This window comes from Mus pahari, chromosome 5 (genome assembly GCF_900095145.1).
Source record: "Mus pahari chromosome 5, PAHARI_EIJ_v1.1, whole genome shotgun sequence".
NCBI classification, from domain to species: domain Eukaryota; kingdom Metazoa; phylum Chordata; class Mammalia; order Rodentia; family Muridae; genus Mus; species Mus pahari.
In genome coordinates this window covers 134,916,832-134,939,867 of record NC_034594.1, presented here as the reverse complement: position 1 = coordinate 134,939,867, position 23,036 = coordinate 134,916,832, and the positions used below count along the sequence as shown (strand labels likewise).

General features: G+C 42.3%; 1 protein-coding gene across 6 annotated transcripts in view; it reads left to right on the top strand.

Moving 5' to 3' along the window:
• The window catches only part of Dnm3 (dynamin 3), a 477,887-nt gene that overhangs the window by 374,176 nt on the left and 80,675 nt on the right, over nt 1-23,036 (top strand). For 3 of the 6 annotated variants that reach the window (XM_029538405.1, XM_021198991.2, XM_029538406.1), the window contains 2 exons: nt 11,654-11,765; nt 20,516-20,527. In XM_029538405.1, the coding sequence (XP_029394265.1) occupies nt 11,654-11,765; nt 20,516-20,527 (124 nt within the window). The remainder of the gene's footprint in view (nt 1-11,653; nt 11,766-20,515; nt 20,528-23,036) is intronic. The other 3 variants (XM_021198990.2, XM_021198992.2, XM_021198994.2) reach the window with 1 other exon arrangement.

Sequence of the window (23,036 nt, the reverse complement as noted above, 5' to 3'; positions counted from 1 at the left end):
ATAGATAGATAGATAGATAGATAGATAAGATAGATATATAGATAGATGATAGATAGATAGATAGATAGATAGATAGATAGATAGATAGATAGATAGATAGATAGATAGATATAAATCCATGCTTGGATGAAAGCTGTATAATAGAAAAGCAGGATCATTTTACTCATGGCAGTGGGACAAGGGTTGGGGCAACCCCAAGGAAGAAATGAAGGGAGGAAATGAAGGAAAGCATTCAGGGTCTTTGCTGTAAATTTGTTATAAGTAGGGGAGTTCTGGAGAGTGGAGGGGACAGAGACTATGCTTTAAGATGCTTGTCTTTAAGGCCTGTGAGCGTGTTATACAAGTGATCAAGGAGTACAAAGAAGAAACTGTTCAGTGGAGATTATAGGAAGAAAGATAGTATGTGGCACTAGGCATTAGAATAGAAGGCCCACAGAGCACAAGCTGATGGCTTGGCCATTTCATCATCCGAGCTCTGTCAAGAGGCAGACTCTGCAGCTGTGAATGAAAGTGATTGGTGAATTTGTTGGAAAGAGTGGCGATCAGTTTCATCGATAGGTTATATGTTCCTCATAAGGCATGAAGTAAGGTAATCAACTAACTATGAACAGTGAAAAGTTCCAGGTAAGAAAACCTAGGGACATCTGGGATGTGGAAAATATTTAGTATAGAATTATGGTGAGATGTCTGTAAACGGTGGTGCCAATTTGACAGTTGAAAATCTAAGTTTGGAGGGAGAACGACGGTACAATTCTGGTTTTTCACATTTAGCACCACAGATGCAGCAGTTGAAGGAAAATATTATTTGTTTGATGTTTTAATAGAAAAATGATGAAAGGGAAGATGAAAGAGGGAGTTGAGGTCTACCAAGATTGGTATATCAGGTGTGTGCAGAAACATGGTTATAAAGGAAGCCATGATCACAGAAGCTTCTAGAATCAGTCATCGGCAAAAGCCCACAGTGAGTTCTCCAGGTTTTATTTTATATAAATTTTTTTCAAGGCAAGGTGCCTCTGTGTAGCCCTAGCTGTCCTGGAACTTGCTCTGTAGACCAGGCTGGCCTTAAATCCAGAGATCTGCCTGCCTCTGCCCCCTAAATGGCAGATTAACAGCATGCACCATCATTTCCCAGCCTGAGTTGTCCAGATTTTCAAAAGGAAAACAAAATTGAATTTCTCACTGGTGATTTTATTGGTATGTAAATGCACTGTTATGTAAATTTGTGCCTAAGTGGTAAGCTCTGGATTCAGTGAGAGACCATGTTCCAAAAAAAGAAGTGGAGGCAGGTGAAGAGGAAAAGAGGAAGATACATGATGTGAACCTCTGATTTCCACAGACAACATGAGAAGGGAGAGAGAGAGAGAGAGAGAGAGAGAGAGAGAGAGAGAACAGTACAGAGTAGATTGTTAACTGATGTTCATGGCCCTAGCCATATTCTATCTATTGTATATTACTGTGTTTACCAAACCTGTATTATGAAAAGTACACTGTCAAGAAAAATGGCAAAAAAATGCATTGAATGCCTTCACTGCATATGTATGCTATTTCATGGAGAAGTTTGTGACAGTTGCTCACATCTCATGTACAGAAAACCGTATTAAGATGTAACATAGAACCAAAAATGCTATACTGTCTAGGAAATACATCTAAGAAATGTTTGTAGAGACTGACTAAAGAGTTGGCTTGGACACTGAAAGGCTTGGGACAGACAGACACAAACACAGATGCACACAGACACACAGACACAGACACACACAGGCACACACACGCACACACATACACACACAAACACACACACACACACACACACACACTTTCTTGGCTTCCAAAGGTTGTGAGCTATGCTTATAAAGCCATGAATTCTTTCAGTCACAGTCTCAGTGTAGCCCAGACTGGCCTCAAACTCACAATCTTCCTGCCTCCATCTCCCGTGTACTGATATTATAGATCTTTTGCTGCCATGCCCAACTTAAGTCAAGATTTTTAATAATAAATTAAACCTGTCTTAAATTCAGTAGTAAAGTCTACGGTTTATGAAATTATGCCATGTATGTCTTGTGAACTCTTAAGACTAAAAATTAATAAACATGTGACAATATGGCCTGACTTTGCTAGAAGCCACGAATTGCCAGTTAGCTAGACAGCATGACTGACCTTCCAGAATCACAGATACTGGAATTAATAGTTATGGCTGGCGGTGAAGAGAAACCTGGGCTCATTCCTCTCCGTGTCAGACTGTGCAGCCTGCCTGGGACCAACGTGGTGCTGTGTGTTAAACTCTAGAGTTATCTGGAGACCTTGGGTCCCAGCAAAATCCCACTCCTAAAAGCATTTATTTTATCAAACACCTCAGAAATTATAAAAAGGAATCTGTTAAGAGATTATTTTGAAACACTGTTCTTAATTTTTTAATAGCTGGTGTCAGATGATTGAAGAGACATGGAAAAGAAATAAGGGAATTAAACTTTATTTTTTTTTTAACAGCCAGGAACTTTCTTTTGACATGTAAGAACATCTTTTTTTCACGTCTAATCAAAACATAAGCTCATCCTGCGGTCTTGTTAGCTTCAGCAGAACACTTAAAAAGCCTTTTACCTAAGGGCTGAGCCTTTCCCTCCCTCGCTTTTCAGCACCCCAACCACTTTCTCAGTTCTTCAAGCTGTGGGACGCATAACTTGGTTTCAGAGCAGAGTCATTCAGAAGCTCATATCTGCATGATTGCAGCTGAAATAGACTAAACAAAAAAATGCACTTGGTACAAATTGCTGTGGGTTATCTATACAGCTACAGCATGTGGTGAGAGCCCGGGAGCTTCCTGAGCAGAGTTTATGAGCCTTCCAGTAAACCGGCCAGCTCAGTGTTTCAGACCTGTGTCCAACTCGCCTTGGCGGTCTAGACACAGCCCAGGGCGAGGCTTCAGAAACGGGTAGAGACAAAGCTGCCAAAGCCACCAGAAGCCTTTGACCTTCTTCTAATGTTTCAACCAGATAATTATTTTCCCTCTCAAGAATTTGGCTGTCCTTTAAGGGGGAAAAAAAATAAGATTTTCCGTGTGAAGAACCCCTGAAAGAAAATACCCTGGAGAAAGGTCAGTGTGGTGGAGCCAATGGATTCCTCGGAGCCTCGCGGAGAATGTGGAAAGTCTGTACGGACTGCGCTGCTCCTGCCTTCCAGCTGGCCATGGGCTCTCCAGACAACAGTCTCCAGCTTTGCCCACCCCACACCTTTGCATCTCGAAGGAGCCTTGGCTGTGTGCTGGAAAGAGCTCCAGCTGGAAGCCTAAGTAGTAAAGTTGGACAAACAGTAGAGGCTTCATGAGATCCTTTAAAAGCAATGTATTGTTTTATTCTCTTTAAATAACCTATCCCCCTTTCTGCCCTGGAGCAAAGGTGTAGCCTTTCTAATTTTCCCAGAGTGAACTTTTATCCTTGGTCATGGACAGTATATTTCCCTGAGCTGATTCCCAGCTTCTCTGAAATTATGCACCCTACTTCTTGTGGCTTATCTCAATGTTTATATCCTGTGTTTTCTATAAAAATAAATCAAGATCTGGTCAAAAATTTAAAAAAAAACCCTACATGATTTTAAACATGACTAAGTCTGCTCCACTGTGTTTTCATCCATTAATGTATTTCTTCACCCATACAGCTGCTGTAGAGAGGTCATATGCCAAGGGCTAGGGGAGGTTCTGGGTCTACTGGTTAGCTGGCCTGTATTCAGGGAAAGTCCCCCAGCTCTCTCTGAATATTTCCTCATCTATGAAAACAGCTCTTTGACCCAATTTTCAGGGTAGCCTTAGAGATCTAGTGGGATGGCCTCTCTCATAAGATGGTTAAAGAGAGAAAGAGACAGAGACAGAGAAAGACAGAGACACAGAGAGAGATAGAGAGGTTTTTCTTTGGCTTCGCTCCATCAATTGCTGTACCCCAATAGCCAAAAACACCAGAGATATCTGTCAACTGCTTGTAAAACTCATAAACTGAACTGAATTAAATATATATCAATGACCCCTGCATACTAGCAAGAATAACCTAAAGAAGCCCCTATGGCCTGACTCACCACTGCATCTGGGAAACAGCAGGTGTTGTGCCCTCTGGAATCTAGACGTCCAGGTCCAGCTGTGTTGTAAAGAAATGAGTCCGAGGGAAAATGTTCCAAATGGGGAAATCCTGACAATAAATATTTCCTCAAAATGAATACAAAGTTCCTCCCAAAAACACTGCTTAAATGGAAAAGCAAAAAAAAAAACCAACAACAAAACAAAACAGAACAAAACAAAACAAAACAAAACACAGAAGTAAAAATAAAGACAAATGTTTAAAAGTCAACAGCTGTACTTAAATAACTAGGTCAACACTTAGGCAACTCAGCCAATGCTCTGCAGTAAAGGGGCAGCTTGATAAGTCAGATCTTATTATTTTATTGTATAGTTTTATTTTATGTGTATGGGCCTGCATGGATGCCTGTGTACCACTTGCATGCCTGGCACTTACACAGGCCAGAAGATGGCATTAGATCTCCCTAAACCGGAGTTACACACAGTTGTGAGCTGCCTTGTGGGTGCTGCAGATCAACCCGGGTCCTCTGGAAGAGCAACCAGTGCTCTTAACAGCTGAGCCATCTCTCCAGCCCCTAAGGGGTGATGGTTTTATGACTGAGCATCAAGTATACAAAAACGAACTCAAGATGTGCACACTGGAAGATGATCAGTTTTGCCTAGAACTGAGAACGGCTGAAAAATGTCAAAGCCACACAAACAAAGGAAATAGTAAAATAAAGTTGTTGTTTTTTTTAAAGCCATGTGTGTCTCAGCATGACAAACCCAAAAGCAAACATACAGCCATGGCAAGAAATAAACATCAGAGAGACGTTCTTACTCATAGGTGATGGTTTACAGCTTGGGATGAAAAATGGAATCCAATTTACTATTGGGAGTTTTCAACAAATAGGTGTTTTGAAATAGATAAAAGTTAGGGGGGAAAAAAGAAAGAAAAGGAAATGTGAATGTTGGGTAAATGCAAATAAAAGTGAGAGCCCATCGGGGTAATATATAATCAAATGTTGGCATCTGTTTTTTACTGTCAACAACGACTTCAGGGCAAAGAGTATCCATAAGGCTACCAAAGATATGATCAACATCTTCATTGAAAAAATTTTTAAGGATTTGATGGAGAGTCACTTAGAAATTCACAGAGCTATTTAAAGGTGGTGTTTAGCACCTCCAGGTGTTACTATTTGTAGAATACTTGCACACACTAACTTGCTACAGCTTTGGATACCACATAATCAAATTAATTATTTCCATACAATTTAAAGGCTTTACTCCTAGTGTAAATTATTTTCTCATTTCAATTTCTATATGCTATTGTGAAAATCAGTTGATTTTTTTTTTATGCCCTGAAGTTAATACGGGCCTTTTACACAAAGTGACTCATTTAATCATAGTGCTGTAGTTGATGTATGTATGTGTATATGTGTGCATGAGCATGCATGTGGGGGCATGTGGCTGCCATGGTGTGCATGTGGAGGTCAGAGGATGTTTTTCTGTAGTCGACTCTCTCTTCCTATCATGTGGGTTTGACCTTAGGTCGCCGAGCTGTTAGTAAGTGCCTCTGCCCTCTGGACCATCTCTCTGACCTGTAGTATATGCTTTGTTGTGGCTTTGGATAGTCTAGTTCTGAGTAGATTCCAGTAGTACTTGTTATTAGCATGTTATTAATTTCTTTCATACTCTGATATATCATTGTTAGGTTGCATAAAACATCTGGTTTAGATGTTTTCTCGGTTTCTTTTATATTTGGAGCTATGGACCCTTTCTTCTTTGCTGGGGGGCGAATCTTGCACACTTCTTTCCCCCATTTCCCCATGTTTGGAATCATGTATAGTAGCTACCAGGATGATAGAACACCTGTGGATGTGTGTATCCTTTGTGTCATGTGTGCCTTGGCTGTTTTATTGATCCTTTTAATCTACATGAATGATCTGCTTTGATTTTCCAATCTTTTAGGATTTCCCTATAGACACTGACCCTTCCTTCCTTCCTTCCTTCCTTCCCTCCTTCCTTCCTTCCTTCCTTCCTTCCTTCCCTCCTTCCTTCCTTCCTTCCCTCCTTCCTTCCTTCCTTCCTTCCTTNTTCCTTCCTTCCTTCCTTCCCTCCTTCCTTCCTTCCTTCCTTCCTTCCTTCCTTCCTTCCTTCCTTCCTTCCTTCCTTTCTTTCCTAAGTAGTAAAAACATCTAGGGTTATCCAGTCCCCTGCAGCTTTCCCACTGCCCCACTGCAGAGATGGGAAGTGTTTAGACATCTTATTACCTTCTACATAAGTCATATTCTTGATTCATTTGGGATATAAGAACCATCCATGGTTATATGGTTCACTTGCTTTTTCATCTCATTTTCATTTTCATCTCTGCATTCTCTGAGACAGGATTTGAGTGTGCAGGATTTCAGGATTTCTTGGAACTCACTCTGTACACCAGGCTGGACTAAAACTTGGAGATCCACCTGTCTTTGCCTCCTGAGTGCTGGGATTAAAGGCACATGCCATCATGCCTGGCTTGCACTATTTCTTTTAGAAACTCCTTCTTTCTTCTCTTCTCCCTCTTCTTCCTACCATCATTTGGGAGCAAAGAATGTGATTTTTCAAGTCTGTCAAGTCTAGCACTGTGGATGTGTTGTCACCTGAATGGTAGCTGATTTTGTATATTTGTAAATATTCTCTAATTGTTATGTATCCCACCTTCCCTTTTCTCCATCTGTGTTGCTCTCCCTCTCCCATATCCCAGGTAAATCTTCCTCCCATCTTTCCCTTTTCCCCCTTCAAAGCACCTGTACCTTCCCTTCTATTCCTATCTCTAGAGCTCCCCACCCACGCCCCATGGTCCCTTTTTACTTTCCTGGTATCTGCAGTTACTTCAAGTGATATACTGACATCTAAAGATGCAGAGATAGAATCCACAAGAGAAAGTGTGGTGCTTGGCTTTCTGCTCTGGGTAACCTCAGTATATTACCTGGCTCTATTCATTGCCTCACAGGTTTCATGTCATCATTATTCTTTGAATAATACTCCATTGTGTATATGTATGAAATTTTCATTATCCACACATCAGCTGAAGGGCATTTAGGCTGTTTCCATCACTGGATCTTCAAAACTGCAAATTCTAATCTCGAAAGAGATCTATCCTTCTCTCTTACAGTATCTATTCAGCATTTACGCTGTCTATATCACAATTTCAGGAGGTCTGTCCATGTACCTTGTCAAGTCCTTGTTACTCTTCTAGTGTCTGCTTTCCCCAAAGCAGAAAGCATCTTCTTTCTGATGCCTGCCTGCCTTCCTTCCTTCCTTCCTTCCTTCCTTCCTTCCTTCCTTCCTTCCTTCCTTCCTTCTCTGATTGTCAGATCTTTTGTGCTTCTGTTCTCATTGGTTCATTGTGGCAGAGGTTCAGATCTAGGTGCTTTGAGAAAACTGTTCCCATGAACATGGCAAAGCAGAGGCAACGTCCCATTCACCATGGATGGGAAACAGTCTATGTGCCATCTATCACACAGGGTGGGGGATGTCTTTCTTCTGCATTTGAGTAGAGAAATCTTGTTCCCCAAGCCTTAGAGCCAGAGGATCGGGCACACTGAACAGTTCTGCCATCATTAAGGGACAGTACTGCTGAAGGTCTGCTACCTGCTTGTCCTGGAGCACTGGTGTAGGCAAAAGCTCTGGTCCAGCTCAGAGTAAGAAAACCCTCTCACTCACATACCACCCTATTGCACTCGCACCAATCCTGATGTTGGCATGACTTGAGAGCAGCAGATATAGTTCACTTGTGTGGAGAGTGGAGAGAAAGCAGAATAAAATTAAGTCACAATCTTTTCAAAATCCTCTGGGGAGTAAAATGATGAGCATTATCATGATGCACTCACCATCTTCATGATGTCTACCACATGAATTGAATTACAGACGTTCATCAGAATAAACAACAACAACAAAAAGAGTGTTGTGAATGATTCCAGAGGGGAGGGAAGCAGGGTAGGAGGAAAGGCTAGAAGATGGAGGAGAGAAAAAAATTAATTCTGAAATCAGCACTTCCCTAAGAAGTAGGAAGGAAAAGGAAGCTGAGTAGGAAGTGACCATGTAATGGAGCTGACCTGGCAGGGATGTCAGGGAGCTGATGCCTGTGTACACAGGGGCTGAGCCGAGACCCTCAGTTAGGGCAACTGCTGTGCAAAGAGAGCTGGGCAGAAAGCAGTGTTTTGTATGCCCAGCACTTCTGACACTTTTCAGAAACCTAAAGAGACATTATAGCTAGAAAAGGATGGACAGAGGTTCCAGGGAGGAAGGCAGCTCCCAGCTAGAAGGTTTTGTGAGTAAACATAATACCTGTGGTGGTTTGAGTGAAAACAGACCCCAGGAGCTCATAAGGAGTGGCACTATTACATACGAGGTGTGGCCTTCTTGGAGTAAATGTGGCTTCGTTGAAGGAAGTGTGGAACTGGGGTTGGGTTTTGAGAGTTCAGAATCTCAAGTCAGGCCCATTAGCTCAATTGCTTTCTGCTGCTTGCCAATTCAGATACAGAACTCTTGGCTCCTTTTCCAACACCATGTCTACCTGTGTGCCACCATGCTTGCCTCTGTGATGGCGATGAGCTAAACCTCTTAACTGTAAGCCAAACCCAAGTAAATGCTTTCTATTATAAGAGTTGCTGTTGTCCTGGCATATCTTCATAGCAATAAAACCCTAAGACAACTCCCGCAGTTTTTATTCCTAAGTGCAGATAGCCATTACAGTAAATTAGCTGAGCCATATTTTCAGAAAGCCACGTGACTGAGTATATAGAGTGAATGCAAAGAGAAACACAATGCTGGGAGACCAATGAGGAGGCCAGTGAGGAGGCCAATGATGCCGTGGTGGTGGCAGATCTCAAAGGAAGGTGCTCCTGGGTGGTAAAATGAAGTGAGGAATGGAAGATACCAAAAGTGTGGTGTGCAGATATCAAAATTATCTGCCTCATATCTGGTTGTGCCATGGCTGCCGGCAATGGGAACAGTAGAAAAAGCCAAGTTGAAAATCACCAGTTGAGTTGTTCAAAATAATGTTTCTTTGAGGTACTCAAGTGGAGAAGCCAACAGGGAGTATGATACCGGGGAAACTCCTGACAGGAGGTGCAAACATGTGAGCACCTTCTGGAGTTGGTGGAAATAGAGGCTGTTAAGCTCAACTGAAAGCAAGTCAAACAAGAGGAAGCAGAAACGAAAAAAAGAAAAATAGTGCTAGTATCCATTGAAATTGAACTATTTATTTCTGAAAACATGACGTAATATCACTAAGTGTCCATCAAATGATCATGTGTTTTGATTCTGTAACTGTAGAAATCCTTCAAAAAAAAATGAAGAGCAATAGCAGGAATTGTGACAGTCACAGGCGACATATCATTTTGATGGCAAAAGCAAAAATAAAATGATTTCATTACTCTAGAAGGTTAAGCAAGTCATTATGCATTCATATTGATGAATGCTATGCCATCATAATTCCATCATAATACATGGCATAATAAAGATTTTATGCCATATAAATGGCTGTGTGTTACAGTAAGTGAAAAAGAGGAACATAAAATTAATAGAGCATGTACCAGGCTACTTTTGTCTCGATTTGATGCACGCTAGAGTCCGCTGAGCAGAGGGAACCTAAGTTGAGAAATTGCCTGCATGAGATTGGCCTGTGGGCAAGCCTGTAGGGAATTCTCTTAATTAGTGATTGATGGGGGAGGGCTGAGACCATTGGGGGTGGTGCCATCCCTGAGCTGATAGTCCTAGGACCTGTAAGAAAGTAGACTGAGCAAGCCATAGGGAGAAAGTCAGTAGAGGGTTTTAATGGCCTCTGCATCATCAGCTTCTGCCCAAATCCTGCACTGCTTGAATTCCTGACCTCACAGCTTTCAATGGTGGACTGTTACCTGGAGTGTAAGTGAAATAAACCCCATCCTCCCCAAGAGGCTTTCTGTTCTAGTGTTTCATCACACGGATAGAAATCCTGTGACAGAAATTGGATTGTCAGGTGTTGCTGTGACAGACCTGACCGTGTTACTTTGGGCTAGAAAATAGTTGAGTTTCCAGTGCCTCCTCAGCTGTTGTTCAAACCTGGCCTGGAAAATCACTGGATGCTGCTGAAAGAAATGCAAATGATAGATGCCTGGCCTGTGAAGGTTTAGAGGGAGGCAAATTCTCCATTGGGGGCATTCAATATTTAAATTAAGACTATGTGGCTCTGGTCAGCTGGGGCTGAAGAATCAGCTATTAATAAGAGTTGCTTTACCAGGGACAGTTCATGTTGGTTATCTGGAGCTGAGAAATTAGGAGGGATTAAAGAGACCAGCATCACCGAGGTGAGATCTTCTACAGCTGTTTCCTTAGGGTCAGCACAGAGATGCGGTGCTCAGGGGGCAGCCAAGACTGTACCTTGTGCTGACAGCTGAACTTTGTAGTGTCCGACTCTCAGGTGGTACTGGTTTGAAGGCATGAATGAGTCTTGGGGAGCAACTGAGGCTTGCCATTGTGAGAGGCCAAGGCAAAGCAATGGGCAAAGGTGCAGCCTTGGGGGCCGCTGAAGCCCTGAGTTGAAAGGGTCATGCAGAGAGTTGAAGGTGGGCATTGTGAAGAGAGGCCAGAAGAGACTTCTGGTGAAAGTGAAAGGGCAGCCCAATTGCAGCAGGAGACCCCAGCATTCTGGAGACCCCAGTGCTCCGGGACTAAGACAGCGCTAGAAGGGAAAGATGAGTGAATTTCAGCTGCATCAAAAATGTTCAGAATGGAAAACTATAAGAAACAAGGTCATCTCTAAGTAGTGGAACCTGGATGGTTATCCTTATTTTCATTCTTCTGTCTAGTTCCAAAATTTCACATACTGGAATTGATTACATACTATGTGTTGTTTTATTATCCAGAAGAAAATATAAAATATTGTCCTAGTTATAAAGTGACAACAAAAGGCATCTTGCCTGTCACAGTGACCATGCTTTTTTGTCACACCTTGAGGAACATCTGTCTTCTGAATTCAGCAAGTTGTAGGCATTGTTTCTTTGTTGGGTTTTTTTTTTTCATGTCACCCAAAATCATGGGCCCATTACTGTACTTTTCCAAGATTTCCAAGCTATTTGATCAACTAGATTTGCACAAGGGCTTACGAAAACTGACCTAATCACTGGACAATGGCAAGTGCTTTCTCCAGAGCACAGCTGCCCACCAGCATACATAGCAAGAGTCTCTGGTGTGTCTTTGGTCTTTGTGAATCTGGGAATTGAACACAGGGTCTGTCTCATGCTGGATCAGTGTCCTACCTCTACATGCTTGAGCCAAGAGAAAGATTTCATTTTTATATAAAAATTTGATGTTCTCTTTCTACAGGCTCTTTAGTTCTTAGATCTCATCCCTGTTAACTGTGAGATCTTCACTGTATGATTTATTTAAAAAGGATCCTGTGAGAAGTACACAGTAGAGCTCATTTGTTATTTTAAAATACAGCAAGTCATTTATGCTTGCATCTAGTGGTTTTCAGAGAGCTACCCTGCTGAACTGCCACCCGTGTCTGCAACGATCTGAGATCATTTTGAATTTAGCTCTTAGCTAAATGCATATTTGGTTCTTTTCTTTTCTTTTTTTTAACTCTAGGAATGTATACAAAGACTATCGCTTCCTGGAGCTGGCCTGTGATTCCCAGGAAGACGTGGACAGCTGGAAAGCGTCTCTGCTCAGAGCTGGGGTCTATCCAGATAAATCTGTAGTAAGTCGGATATATTTCTTATCGGAAAGAAATCACTGTGCGCTATGTTGAAGAAAATGCACCAGTTTCTGTATATTAGTGAAACGAGTATTCTCTGTGACTTAATTTGTCCCCTTTTAAAGACGCTTCATTGCTCTTTTTACATATATACTTTTATCCTTTTTCCTCAATCAGGTTTCTTCAAAGGCTAATGAGTATACTTGTTACAGAAAACTATCTCATTTCTTAGTCACCATATGTCCTCTTAGACCAAGAGAAGTATTTTAATTTTATTTAAAAAGTTGATGTCCTCTATATAGTATTCTACAGCTGGTATAGTATGAGTATACCAGCCATCAGAATAATGACATTTTATATTTATATTTACATTTTAGAGCATACTTATTTCTCTAAAAGCTTCTTTTACCATGCCAGTATTACTTGTATCCCCAGTTATGTCTGGTTCAGACTCTGGATAATGTCACTATGAGTGTGAAGAACAGAAAAAATACACAGCTCTCCCACTTATCTTTATTAATATACTTCAAGTGTCTGGGAGACACTTCTCTCCTCCAAGTTAATAAACAGACCTTGTCTTCGTGCTCTTCACAAAATGTAATGTTGCACAGGCGCCTTTGAAATTAGACCTCAGAAGCCCCTCTGCTGTCTTTGCTCACACCAAGCAACATAGAAGTGTGCCAGCCTTCACATTCTCTCTCTTTGTCTCTGTCTCTATCTCTCTGTCTTTCTCTCTATCTCTTTGTCTCTATCTCTCTGTCTCTTTGTCTCTATCTCTCTCTGTCTCTCTGTCTATGTATCTCTGTCTCTCCTCCCATCCCCAGGCCACTCCCTCTGTCTCTTTTTCTGTGTCTCTCTGTGTAACTCTGTCTCTCCCTCTCCTTTCCGCAGGCCACTTCCTCTCTCTGTCTCCCTTCCTTTCTCCCTCCTGCCCTCCCTACCCACATGCTGCTCTCTAAATCTTGCCACGATCCATGCCTGTTCGTAGACCTATCCTGCTAAGATTGATCCCTGAGGATCTGTTATAGCATGACTCTCCCAGTTCCTACTTGGCTATGTTTCTAGGGTTGATCGTGCACAGTGGGATTTCTTCTATGCTCCAAGTAGGGTACAAGTCTTTCCAAGGCAAACTCTGACATGGATGCAAAGAGGGACACTTAGAATGCTCAGCATGTGGGGGAGCTTCATATCCATAGGGGCATACTGGAACTTAATGAAGTTCTAGGGGCAGAATCAAGATTTGTACAAAAAGGTGTTCCCCTCCTATCTTAGCTCAAACTTAGACACCCCCCCTTGATTCCATCCCTCTCTAGTTAGTACCTAAAGCAATGAATCTTTCAAATAAGCTCTGTGCCCTCAAAAGGGAAATTAAATCTGACAATTTCTTGTTGACAATGTATCCAGGTGTATCTTTGTCAATTTCTGTTGTCTGTCCTTTTAGTGTGTACATATACATATTCCCATAGGCAGATCCTTTCCTCAAGACTTTATATCAACAGTTCTCAAAATTCTGAGTGACACTTGTCTAGACTGCAAATCATTATACTTCTATACTCACTAATTATAGAATGTTTACTTACATATTATATTTTGTATTAAAGTGCATTTGTACTTAATTCTTTTTTTTTTAATTACATGCACCAAAGATTCCAAGCCCATGATTTTCATCATCCTAAGCGTCAGGAAGATAGTTGACCCATAAGGTCATTATATGGGTGCATAGCTGGCCATGATTGTACAGCATTGTTTAAATGGGTGCTAAGTTCTCTTTGAAGTAAGTGAGCTACCATGCACCTGCAGCTCTAGCTATTTATGAGGCTGATGCCAAAAAAAATTAACACATCTACATTCTGCCCTGAGCTACTGGACAAGCTCAAGGACAATCTGGGTAACTGAGTGAGATCCTGTCTCAACAATGTTAAAATGGAAGACAGGGTTGGGGACAATTAAGTTCAAAGAAAAGTCAGTAAGAGAGAGGAGCTTTACTTTAGAAAAGTAAGGTGGCTTTAGTTTACTTTAGCTCTACTTTAGAAAAGAATGAGGCTTCTTTATGTAGGCTCCTTGGAGAAGAGGTGGGAATAAAGTGGAGAGAATTCTTGGCAGAGGCAGAACAAATGCCAAGCCAACCACAAGGCCACAGAGGAGCAGCGAGGTGGGTGCATGTGCTTAGGCACTCTGAAGAAAGCACACAGTAGCAGCTGGCTCACAAGAAGGTGCTCAGGGACCAGATGATATAGCCCTAAAGTAATGGTGAACAGCTCGGATGTCACTCTAAGATGAGAAGCCATGAGAGGGTATCAGTCCCAATGATGACACAGCATATGACAATAAGGACACATCTATAAGAGACCGGTGGGGCTGGGTGTGACGAGAAGCAGGGCATGTTATTCAAGCACAGGCACTAAATGTCAAACCACCTCCGTATAAATTTCACAAACTCATAAACCTTGAGTTTGGGAGAGTACCTGGCCTATTTATCTTCCCCAACTTTCATTTCTAAGACAAAGCTGGTTGTAAGTCCCCTAGAGTGTGGCCAGTAAAACACAGTGAGATGGCGCATAGATAACCCAAAAGGAGACAGGCACCCAGGAGCAGTCTTATCTTCATGTATAAAAATGATTATTATGGTCATTATCATTTTCATTATAAACTTCTTTCCTTAGTAGCTAACAAAGGTTCAAATGTTGTATGAGGGCCTGGGAAGACTGGGGAGAGCACGGTGTTGTACAAGCATGTAGGCCGGAATTAAAAATCTCCAGAATCTACATCAAATCCATGTTTGGTGTTTTGCACCTGTAATTTCACTGTTAGGGGAGTGGGTGTGGCAGGGTCTCAGGGGATTTCTGGCTAGCCAGTCTGGCCAAATTGGCAAGCTTCTGGTTCAGTGAGATATTCTGTCTCAAAAAAAAAAAAAAAATAAGGCTGAAATCAACCATAGAAGATACTTGACATCGATCTCTGACCTACACAAACATACAGGAACACACACATGAACATGTACACATACACAAACATGTGTACACTCACATACACACACTGTAAATATTATAGCCTCATGAAATTGTAATATTTTGCTGTTTTTTTATTTTCTGCATATAGTTGGTAGTTTATCCAATATATGCATGTTTGTATGTCTGCATGTATATTTTCCTTACATCCAAGTATGTTTTATATTATGACTTTGTAAATTACACCCCCTTTAAGTGAAATAATTACATACTTAAATCATGCAATACATGTTTGTGAAGGAAAAACAATCGTGGAAAAAAGTTATTTATCCCCCTCCATGATCTTCTTTTAAAAATCGGATATTTTCATGGGTTTATCCATAGCTACACAAGAAAGCAAGCTAAGAAATACCTTCTAAGTGTTCTCCTAATCCTCCACCTTAGAGCTGTGCTATGCAGCTTGTTTTGACTCTTTGAGTGGAATTTTCATGTGCCTATCCATGTACACTTGTGAGCATCACATAGGAGATGGAGATGCATAGATCTTTACAGTGGATCAAAAGACAAACCGGGAAACTAAAGTCGGCAGTGTGCTCCAACTGTCGCTTTTCTCAGAGTTCTTCGAGAATGGCGTTGGTGTTTCCTGTGCACTGGGTGGTCCCTCGGGTCCTCTTCAGTTGCCTGGCATTTGATGTCTAATGGCAGCCAACTGTTGGGATCCATCAAGGCAGCTGTTCGGCTACCGATTTCATTTTGTGAACACACTCAGTTACATCTAGCAGTGATTGTTCTCGGTAGTCCTCCATAACGTAGGAAGATTGGATGATATCACCTTAACCCAAAGACTGATATTATTAAGCAAAATGTTAGGACTTGTGAATAGTATGTTTTGCTTTCGTGTCTACAGTCACTGAGTTCCTAACAAATCAGTTAGTTGGTCCACTAGAAAGAAACGGTTCTGCTTTCTATCTAAAGTTGACTTGAGGGGAAATCCTTATTTTTAAGCTGTGGAGGGCATGTGTGGGGCTGGCTAGATATAGGTGCATATGTGTGTATATGTGGTGTACATGTATGTACATAGTGTGGGGGGGGGAGGTCAGAGGACAACATGGGGAGCTGAACCTCAGATGCCTCCCTCCTTGTCTATGACAGAATCACTCATTGGCCTGGTTCACCAATTAGACCAAGCTAGCTTGCTGTAAGCCACAAGGGATCTGTCTGTCTCTGCCTTCCATCTTGTCTTGCTAGACTACAGACATGTATGACAGCAGCCCTGGTTTTTTTCTTGGGTTCTGAGAGATCTGACCTCAGACCCTCATGGTTGTGAGGCAGGAATTATGACTGAGTCACCCAGCTCCCCAGCCTGGGAGAAAAAGTTTCCTATTTCCATCATTCTTAAAGAACTGTAAAAGTTTGATCATTTAGATAAGCACCCATCACTCAATCTAAATGAAATGATGTTCGAGACCAGTTCGTTTATCTATTAAGATTTTGCAAGTACATTTAAAATAACCTGACCACTAGGTTTTCTGTTGCCTCCATATAATAGATCATTTCCTATCCCTTCCTTCAAAATGTTCCGTGACCCTGTTTCTTGTCTCCTAAATGGTGTCTCTGGGGGATTTTCTTTTTTAAATGCATCCTTCTTTTATTCCTTACCTTTCCTAACCATCTTTTCCTCTTTGGAACTTACCAACTTTTCTAGACTACCTGGCTCAGTCACTACTAGAGATCCACTTCTCCATCATGAGTCACAGGCCTCTACCAACTCACCCCCTGTACACCACACCCCTGTGCCACCATACCCCAGTACCCCACACCAACTGGGCACCTGAGCTTAGGTCATCATGTAAATGTGGCAGATATTTTGCCAACAAAGCATTCTCCTCTGCCCCTGTTTTTTATAATTCTCCTTCCTTAGGCTATTAAGTTGACGTTATCACCACTATAAAACTGTGTGTTGCTGAGTATACAGGGCTTTACACAGTTTCAAAATAAAGATGTTTTTAGCGGAATCTCTAGCTAACTTTTCAGAATAAGATAAAAATTGTGCACATGTACCAACGCTTAGGACCTATTAAAACTTTCAAAAGACTGTTTACCAACACATGTGTATAAGCATGCCTCCTAAATTTTAGTACAAATAAGTATGAATCTGATCTGAGGAGCGTGATATGATAAACCATGACTTTTAAACACCAGTCATTGGTTTTCAATATGACATTAAGGAATTCTAAATTCAAACTCTTTGACCCATGAAGTGCACAACGGAATAGGGTAGAAATGGGAGCAAATCTATTCTTTGTTTAAATCCTGACGCTGCTGTGTATTAGTCCTGAAACTTAGGCACCTCCGCTAATTCTCCAGTTTTTTCTACTTCTCTAAGCTTGAACAGTGCCTTCCTCAGAGAGAAGGTTCTGGTGTCTCACCACGAGCTCCTTGCCTTTAACTGGTGACTGTGTTCAGGGCTCAGCCTTTATTATTCTTTGGCATCCCGAATGTGCAGACAAAGCTGCAATTCTCAATTGTATGGCTAAATATTCTTTGGAAGCTATTAGTCAGATTCGATGGTATCAGAGAGAGGGATTTCTTATCTGTTGTCTAGGAAACCTAGCTGTTTAGAGGGAGTCCTAAGAGTGCCTGTGGAACAGGCCAAACTCCAAGGTTGAAAAATGGAGGACAGGATTTAGCCCACAGGCTGTGAGGCAACCCAAAAGTCTCACGCCTGCCTTTAGAAGCTGGCCCTCCAGCTATGGAAAAAGGCAATGTGAGGTCCAGGGATGCCCTGGAAATGATTTGGTGTGAAGTCAGTTAAGAAACCTTAGAGCATTTTAAGAGGTTTCTGTTTCCTGTAAAACATTCTCTCTCTGTCTTTGACTCTGTCTCTCTCTCTCTCTCTCTCTCTCTCTCTCTCACACACACACACACACACACACACACACACAGACTTCTATACAGAGGGGTTTCTGTTAGATATCTTCCTCCTCCTCCAGTGTGAACCAGTGTAAACTGCTCCTTCAGAAACTTAACCTCATGGTAGAAAACAAAACAGCTCTGACCCCCAGCTTTTCCTGTGAACTCAGGACGCTGCAGCTATAACCAACCTGAGATGGAACCATCTTCTACCGAGGTCCCTTTGGTACCTCAGAAATGTTACTTTTAGAAGAGTCTACAGTGTTTTTTCCTTGTGTCAAAGAAAAAGTTAAAAGAAAGGGTCCCTATGTCTCCCCCAAAGGAAAAAAGAGAAATGGTCATAGACTTTTACAAACATTTACTAATACAATTGAATGAAAAGAAAGAAAGAACAAAAGGAGAGGCTATGAAAGCACCTTGGTATGGCAGAGAAGAGAGTTTATTGCAGATAAAAAGGAGACATAGGCAGAGGCAGGGACCTCTGGGAGAGTGCAGAGTGGACATAACCATGACGAGTTGGACCATGTGAAGAGAGAGGAGAGAGCAGCTAAGGACCGAGCCAGGCAACCTGGGCCAAGAGACTGGCCAAGAGAGTAGACGAGCATGACAAGCTCACCAAAGTAGCTGGATTATATAGAAAAGGGCACCTGGTGGGAGGGCAGCCCAGCCCCTGGGCTAGAGAAGTTTAAGGTAGGGGGTGATGTATGCCAGCCAGAAGGGCCCTGTAGCAGGTAGAAACTGAGAGACTTAGGGAGAACCTTGCAACCAACAGTCTGTGTAGGAGTGGGAGGGTCTGACACCCCACTACACTACTACAGCAGTGTTTCTCCCAGAACTTTGAGCAGCTGTGTGTCCAATTCCAAAGGTCTTAGTTATCCTTCCATGGAAAAACACTTTCAAGGATTTAGACGTAAGCTATCGTCAATAAGAGTAATGGAGAGCATTATAAAAACATTATCCACCACTCAGAGCTGCCATCCATGGCTGTCACCAAATAGATGACTGGGAGCTGGCTGACTGAACCGGCAACTGGCCAGGCCACGCCACGTTCTCTGCTTCCATTGTGCCTTATTTAAGGATCAGGGCCTCCTACACAGTGACATCATTGTTGCTGCTACTCGAGCCATCTGCCATTGAGCAGGGAAGCTAGTCATTCCCAAGTGTCCAGAAACACTTCGTTGAACTCCTGAAACTGATTTGCTAGATCAAAAGCTGCTCTGCTGTGGAATGCAATAAACTCCATCTGTCTGAGGTATTTCCAGCAATATTGTTCTTCTTAGGAGAACCAGGGTCCCATTATTCTCAAAAATGGTCTTTTACCCATAGTGAAATCCCCAGTGGGGTCTTTACTGCCTTACTGAGCAGTTGGCATCCCCTCTAGAAAGGATTCCTCTGGGGTTTTGTTTTGTTTATTTTTTTCTTCATTCATTCTTGTGTCATTATTTATGCATCTGATAAACTAGTGTGCAAACAGCTGTACTGTGGCAGCCCGGTATTAAAGAAACCTCTATAGGATTTTATCAATGCCTTTATATTTTCCTTGTTAAATACAATGGCTGCAATGGTCCCTAGGAAAGATGGTTTTCTTAAGGTCAGCAGTCAACATGGAACTCAAGGAAACCCTCTCCCCGGGTCATTGCCTTCCTACTCTCTCAGGATGTTTCCTGGTGTGTTTCCCCCCTCACATCCTCAACCTAGATGTAAAGGGCAGGCCTCTACCCCAGGCTTTCCCTCTGATGAGCACACTTCTTTCACAGTTCTCTGCAAACCTCACATCTCAGCAAGGCATTTCTTCTGGGCCCCTGTGAGGAGCTGCTCAGATCTGTTCTGGGCTCCCATCCCACCACATCTGCCCCACAGGAACTGACCTTGCAAGGACTTGGGCTGCTCTAGGAGCAATGAATCACCGTTTTATTTTCTTAGGCCATATGTGAGTTCAATTGTTTGATGTAAATCATGCTCTCCCAGCTTCGGTCAACAACAAGAGAGTCACAGGCTGCCACTCGCCCCTGGATGCCCTGTCTCCACACACAGTATTTGCATTTAGAAATGTCGATGACTTTTTTTTTTTTTTTTTTTTTTTTTTTTTTTTTTGGTGACTAACCTTTCCAGATCCGTGTTGCTGAGTGTGGAGTACTGTTTATTTTGGCCAAAGCCCCACTCTACAGTCTTGACTTCCCATGCCAACCCAAGACAGAAAAGAGAAGCTCAGAAGGAGTCTGTATCTTTGGTCTGCTTTCTCTGTTACCCCAAACCACCCACTCCATGCCTCAGTACTTGCTTCTTTTCTTCAAAAAAGAAAGAAAGGAAGGAAGGGAGGAAGGAAGGAAGGAAAAAAGGAAAGAAAGAAAGAAAGAAAGGAAAGAAAGAGAAAGAAAGAAAGAAAGAAAGAAAGAAAGAATTTAATTCCACCACCTTCTTTGAAACCAAGGATGCAGTGCTTGTTTAAAAAAAAAAAAAAAAAAAAAAAAAAGTAATGGCTGATGAAATTTTCCAGTGCTTGGCATGTCGGAGGAGGGGCTGTCAGGAAAGGCGAGCCAGCACACTAACTTCTCTGGCTTTTATGCTAGCGGTTCACTTATTACCGATTCAAACCAATTCTTTCTGGCTTGGTTCCCATACCCCAAGTATTCTGAGTAGAAAGCAATGGAGGAATATCGCCACACTGTTGTAAACACAGGACTTCACTCACCCGACCTACACGGACTCTCGGGCTCAGGCCTGAGCCCTGGATATACACAATGGGAAGTTATCGAAGGGTTCAGCTATCCATTCGGATTCTGATCTAGCAAGGAAAACCTCATAATTTTGAAATAAATTTGTGTTTAACATATTTCTCTCTCTCTCTCTCTCTCTCTCTCTTTTTTTCCTTCCTTGTGGCTGCACGCACAGGGGAGCAACAAAGTAAGTTCTGTGCCCTAGTACGGCTCTTCTGTGTCGCCTGTCTCCCCAGCCCCTGCTCCCGCATGCCTAGCCCCTGCTCCCGCATGCTGTCTTGACAAGCATGATTCTGTGCATCTTGGGATGGCCACCCTCTGCTGGCCATTCCAAGGAGTCTATGGGGCATGCAAGTGTCAGGGGAAATGTGTGTGGATGGCCACAGTGGCTGCTCTGTTTTGGCCTTCTTGGAAGGGAAATAAGTTGTTTTCAGAGCTGGTTATGGGACATGTCAGAGGGGTCACGCAAAAGAAAAAAAGACCAACTCCGAGAGCAAAGGAATGGTGAGGATTTGTCACAGAAGGGTTCCCCAGACTGATGGAACTCGGTGTAGCTGAAGATTTGACCCCAAATCAAAGCTTGCGCAGTTATAAAAACCCCAAACTGGAGCCTTAAAGGGCAGTATGGCAGGCTTTGTTGGCAAAACTGAACTCGATCCGTGCACTGGCTTTGAAGGGGCCTTAAAATGGAGGAGGAGGGTGGGGTCAACATTTGACTTGGCTCCTCCATCCTTGATGAATTCCAGCTGCGTGGAAGCGGGAGAGTGTGGGGAGGTTGAGGAGAGGCTGAACCGTCTGTATAACGGGCAACACACATGAATGGTGTGAGCTGTTTTAATGTTCTTGTTCCAACAGATAAATGAGAAAAATGCTGCTTCGTGGCGCTGCTTGTTTGGTTAAATTTTCATGTAACTTTCCCAAAAGCTTCGTGTTGCTCCCCATTTTCTTAGAAATATAAGAGTCACATAGCTGGGGAAAGTAGTCTTGCATTAGGCAGGCTGATTTTTCTTTAGTGTTGTTCTGGGGTTTCTTGTTGTGTTGCTTTTCCTTCTTGTAACGGTCGTTTATCCTACCAGGTGGCCTGCTTAAAATGGGCCTCAGTGGCTACAATAGGAATGGAAAGGAATCGGTTATATAAGAGTTGGCCTGCATATCTAAAGCAGCTGGAATTCATCAAGCTTGCTATTCATAAGCCATATGTATAGAATGTAAAACAAATGTGGGAAATATTTTGCAGTTTAATTTGGTGGAATGTGTTATTATGGAGTAAATTGACAGAGATGGCTGGTCCTAAAAAATGTGTCACTTCATAAATTTATACTCTGATATAACTGCTCACAACCCAGGCAATGCTATTTAATAAAGTTAAAACAATGCCAGAAGTGTACAAGATCAGCATCTGTGGAGAAGGAAGGAGGTGAACTTATATCATTTAGAGTACACTTCTAAAGGAAAATAGCAGGTAACTTAAAAAAGAGAGAAATTTAAGGCTTCTTCCACAAAGTGAAAGATAGTATTTCTAAATAATACCACAACCCTTAGGGACAAATATTTAAACAAAATGTGAAATTCATATTTTAATTCTTACAGTATTTCAGGTCTTGAATTGTAAGTATTTTATCCTGATCCTTTGTACCACAGTAGATCTCTTGTCTGAAACTTCATGTGTTGTGTATGTTACTTGAAATCAAAACAGCCACCCACCCATCCAAGCAGCCATGCATGCCCTGGGTTAACTGTGGGCACTCTGGTAGGGAGCCAGCTGCTGACATCTGGGGAGGTACTAACACTAACTCTGCTCACTAGAGGAGCACCCATGATTTGTTTCTTTCTCAAGCAGTTCATGGATGGCTAAAGTGTTTATAAAATCACACACATACACACACACCTTTAATCCCAGTACTCGGGGGAGGCAGAGGCAGGTCGAGGCTAGCCTGGTCTACAGAGTGAGTTCCAGGAAAGCCAGGGCTATACAGAGAAACCCTGTCTCAAAAACAAACAAGCAAACAAGTGCTCACTGCTTTGATTTGTCATTGAAGGATGGATACTTCAGTGGTGTTGGTTTTTATTACCCCATGCCTTATTTTTTTTAATTGTTTATACTATGCATAAGTGATAGTTTGTGAAAATATGCTAATACTTTTAAAATGTGGCCATACTCCTGACCATAGACTCTGGCAGGAGAGAGTCTCCTCGAATCAAAAGCGCCACATCTGTATGCTATTTTCCTGTAGCTTAGAATTTCAGTGTAAATGGAAAACACTGCAAGCCAAGCGGTGCTGCCTCCAGAGTACAGATCTGGCTTCTTTAGAAGGAGAATGTGAGATTCGTCTTTCCCCTTCTCATGTTGGAATGACTGCTCTGAGTTGTCCCTAAGGCAACATACCTGCCATATAGGAGAGCCAGCTGTAAGGTATGGCTCATTTCAGATTTGAGAAGGCTGGTTGTTTACTGAGTGCATGACATTTTAGCATTCAGGATGTTAACCAGATCCTAGGGAAAGTAAACTCTGTTTAATTAACTCTCTTTATGAGCACAGTGAACTCATCCCCTACACACAGCAATTCTAGCACATATCCACTTCCACGGCCACATAGAATCCCCCCACATGCCCACATAGAATCCCCCCCCACATGCCCACATAGAATTCCCCCCACATGCCCACATAGAATTCCCCCCACATGCCCACATAGAAT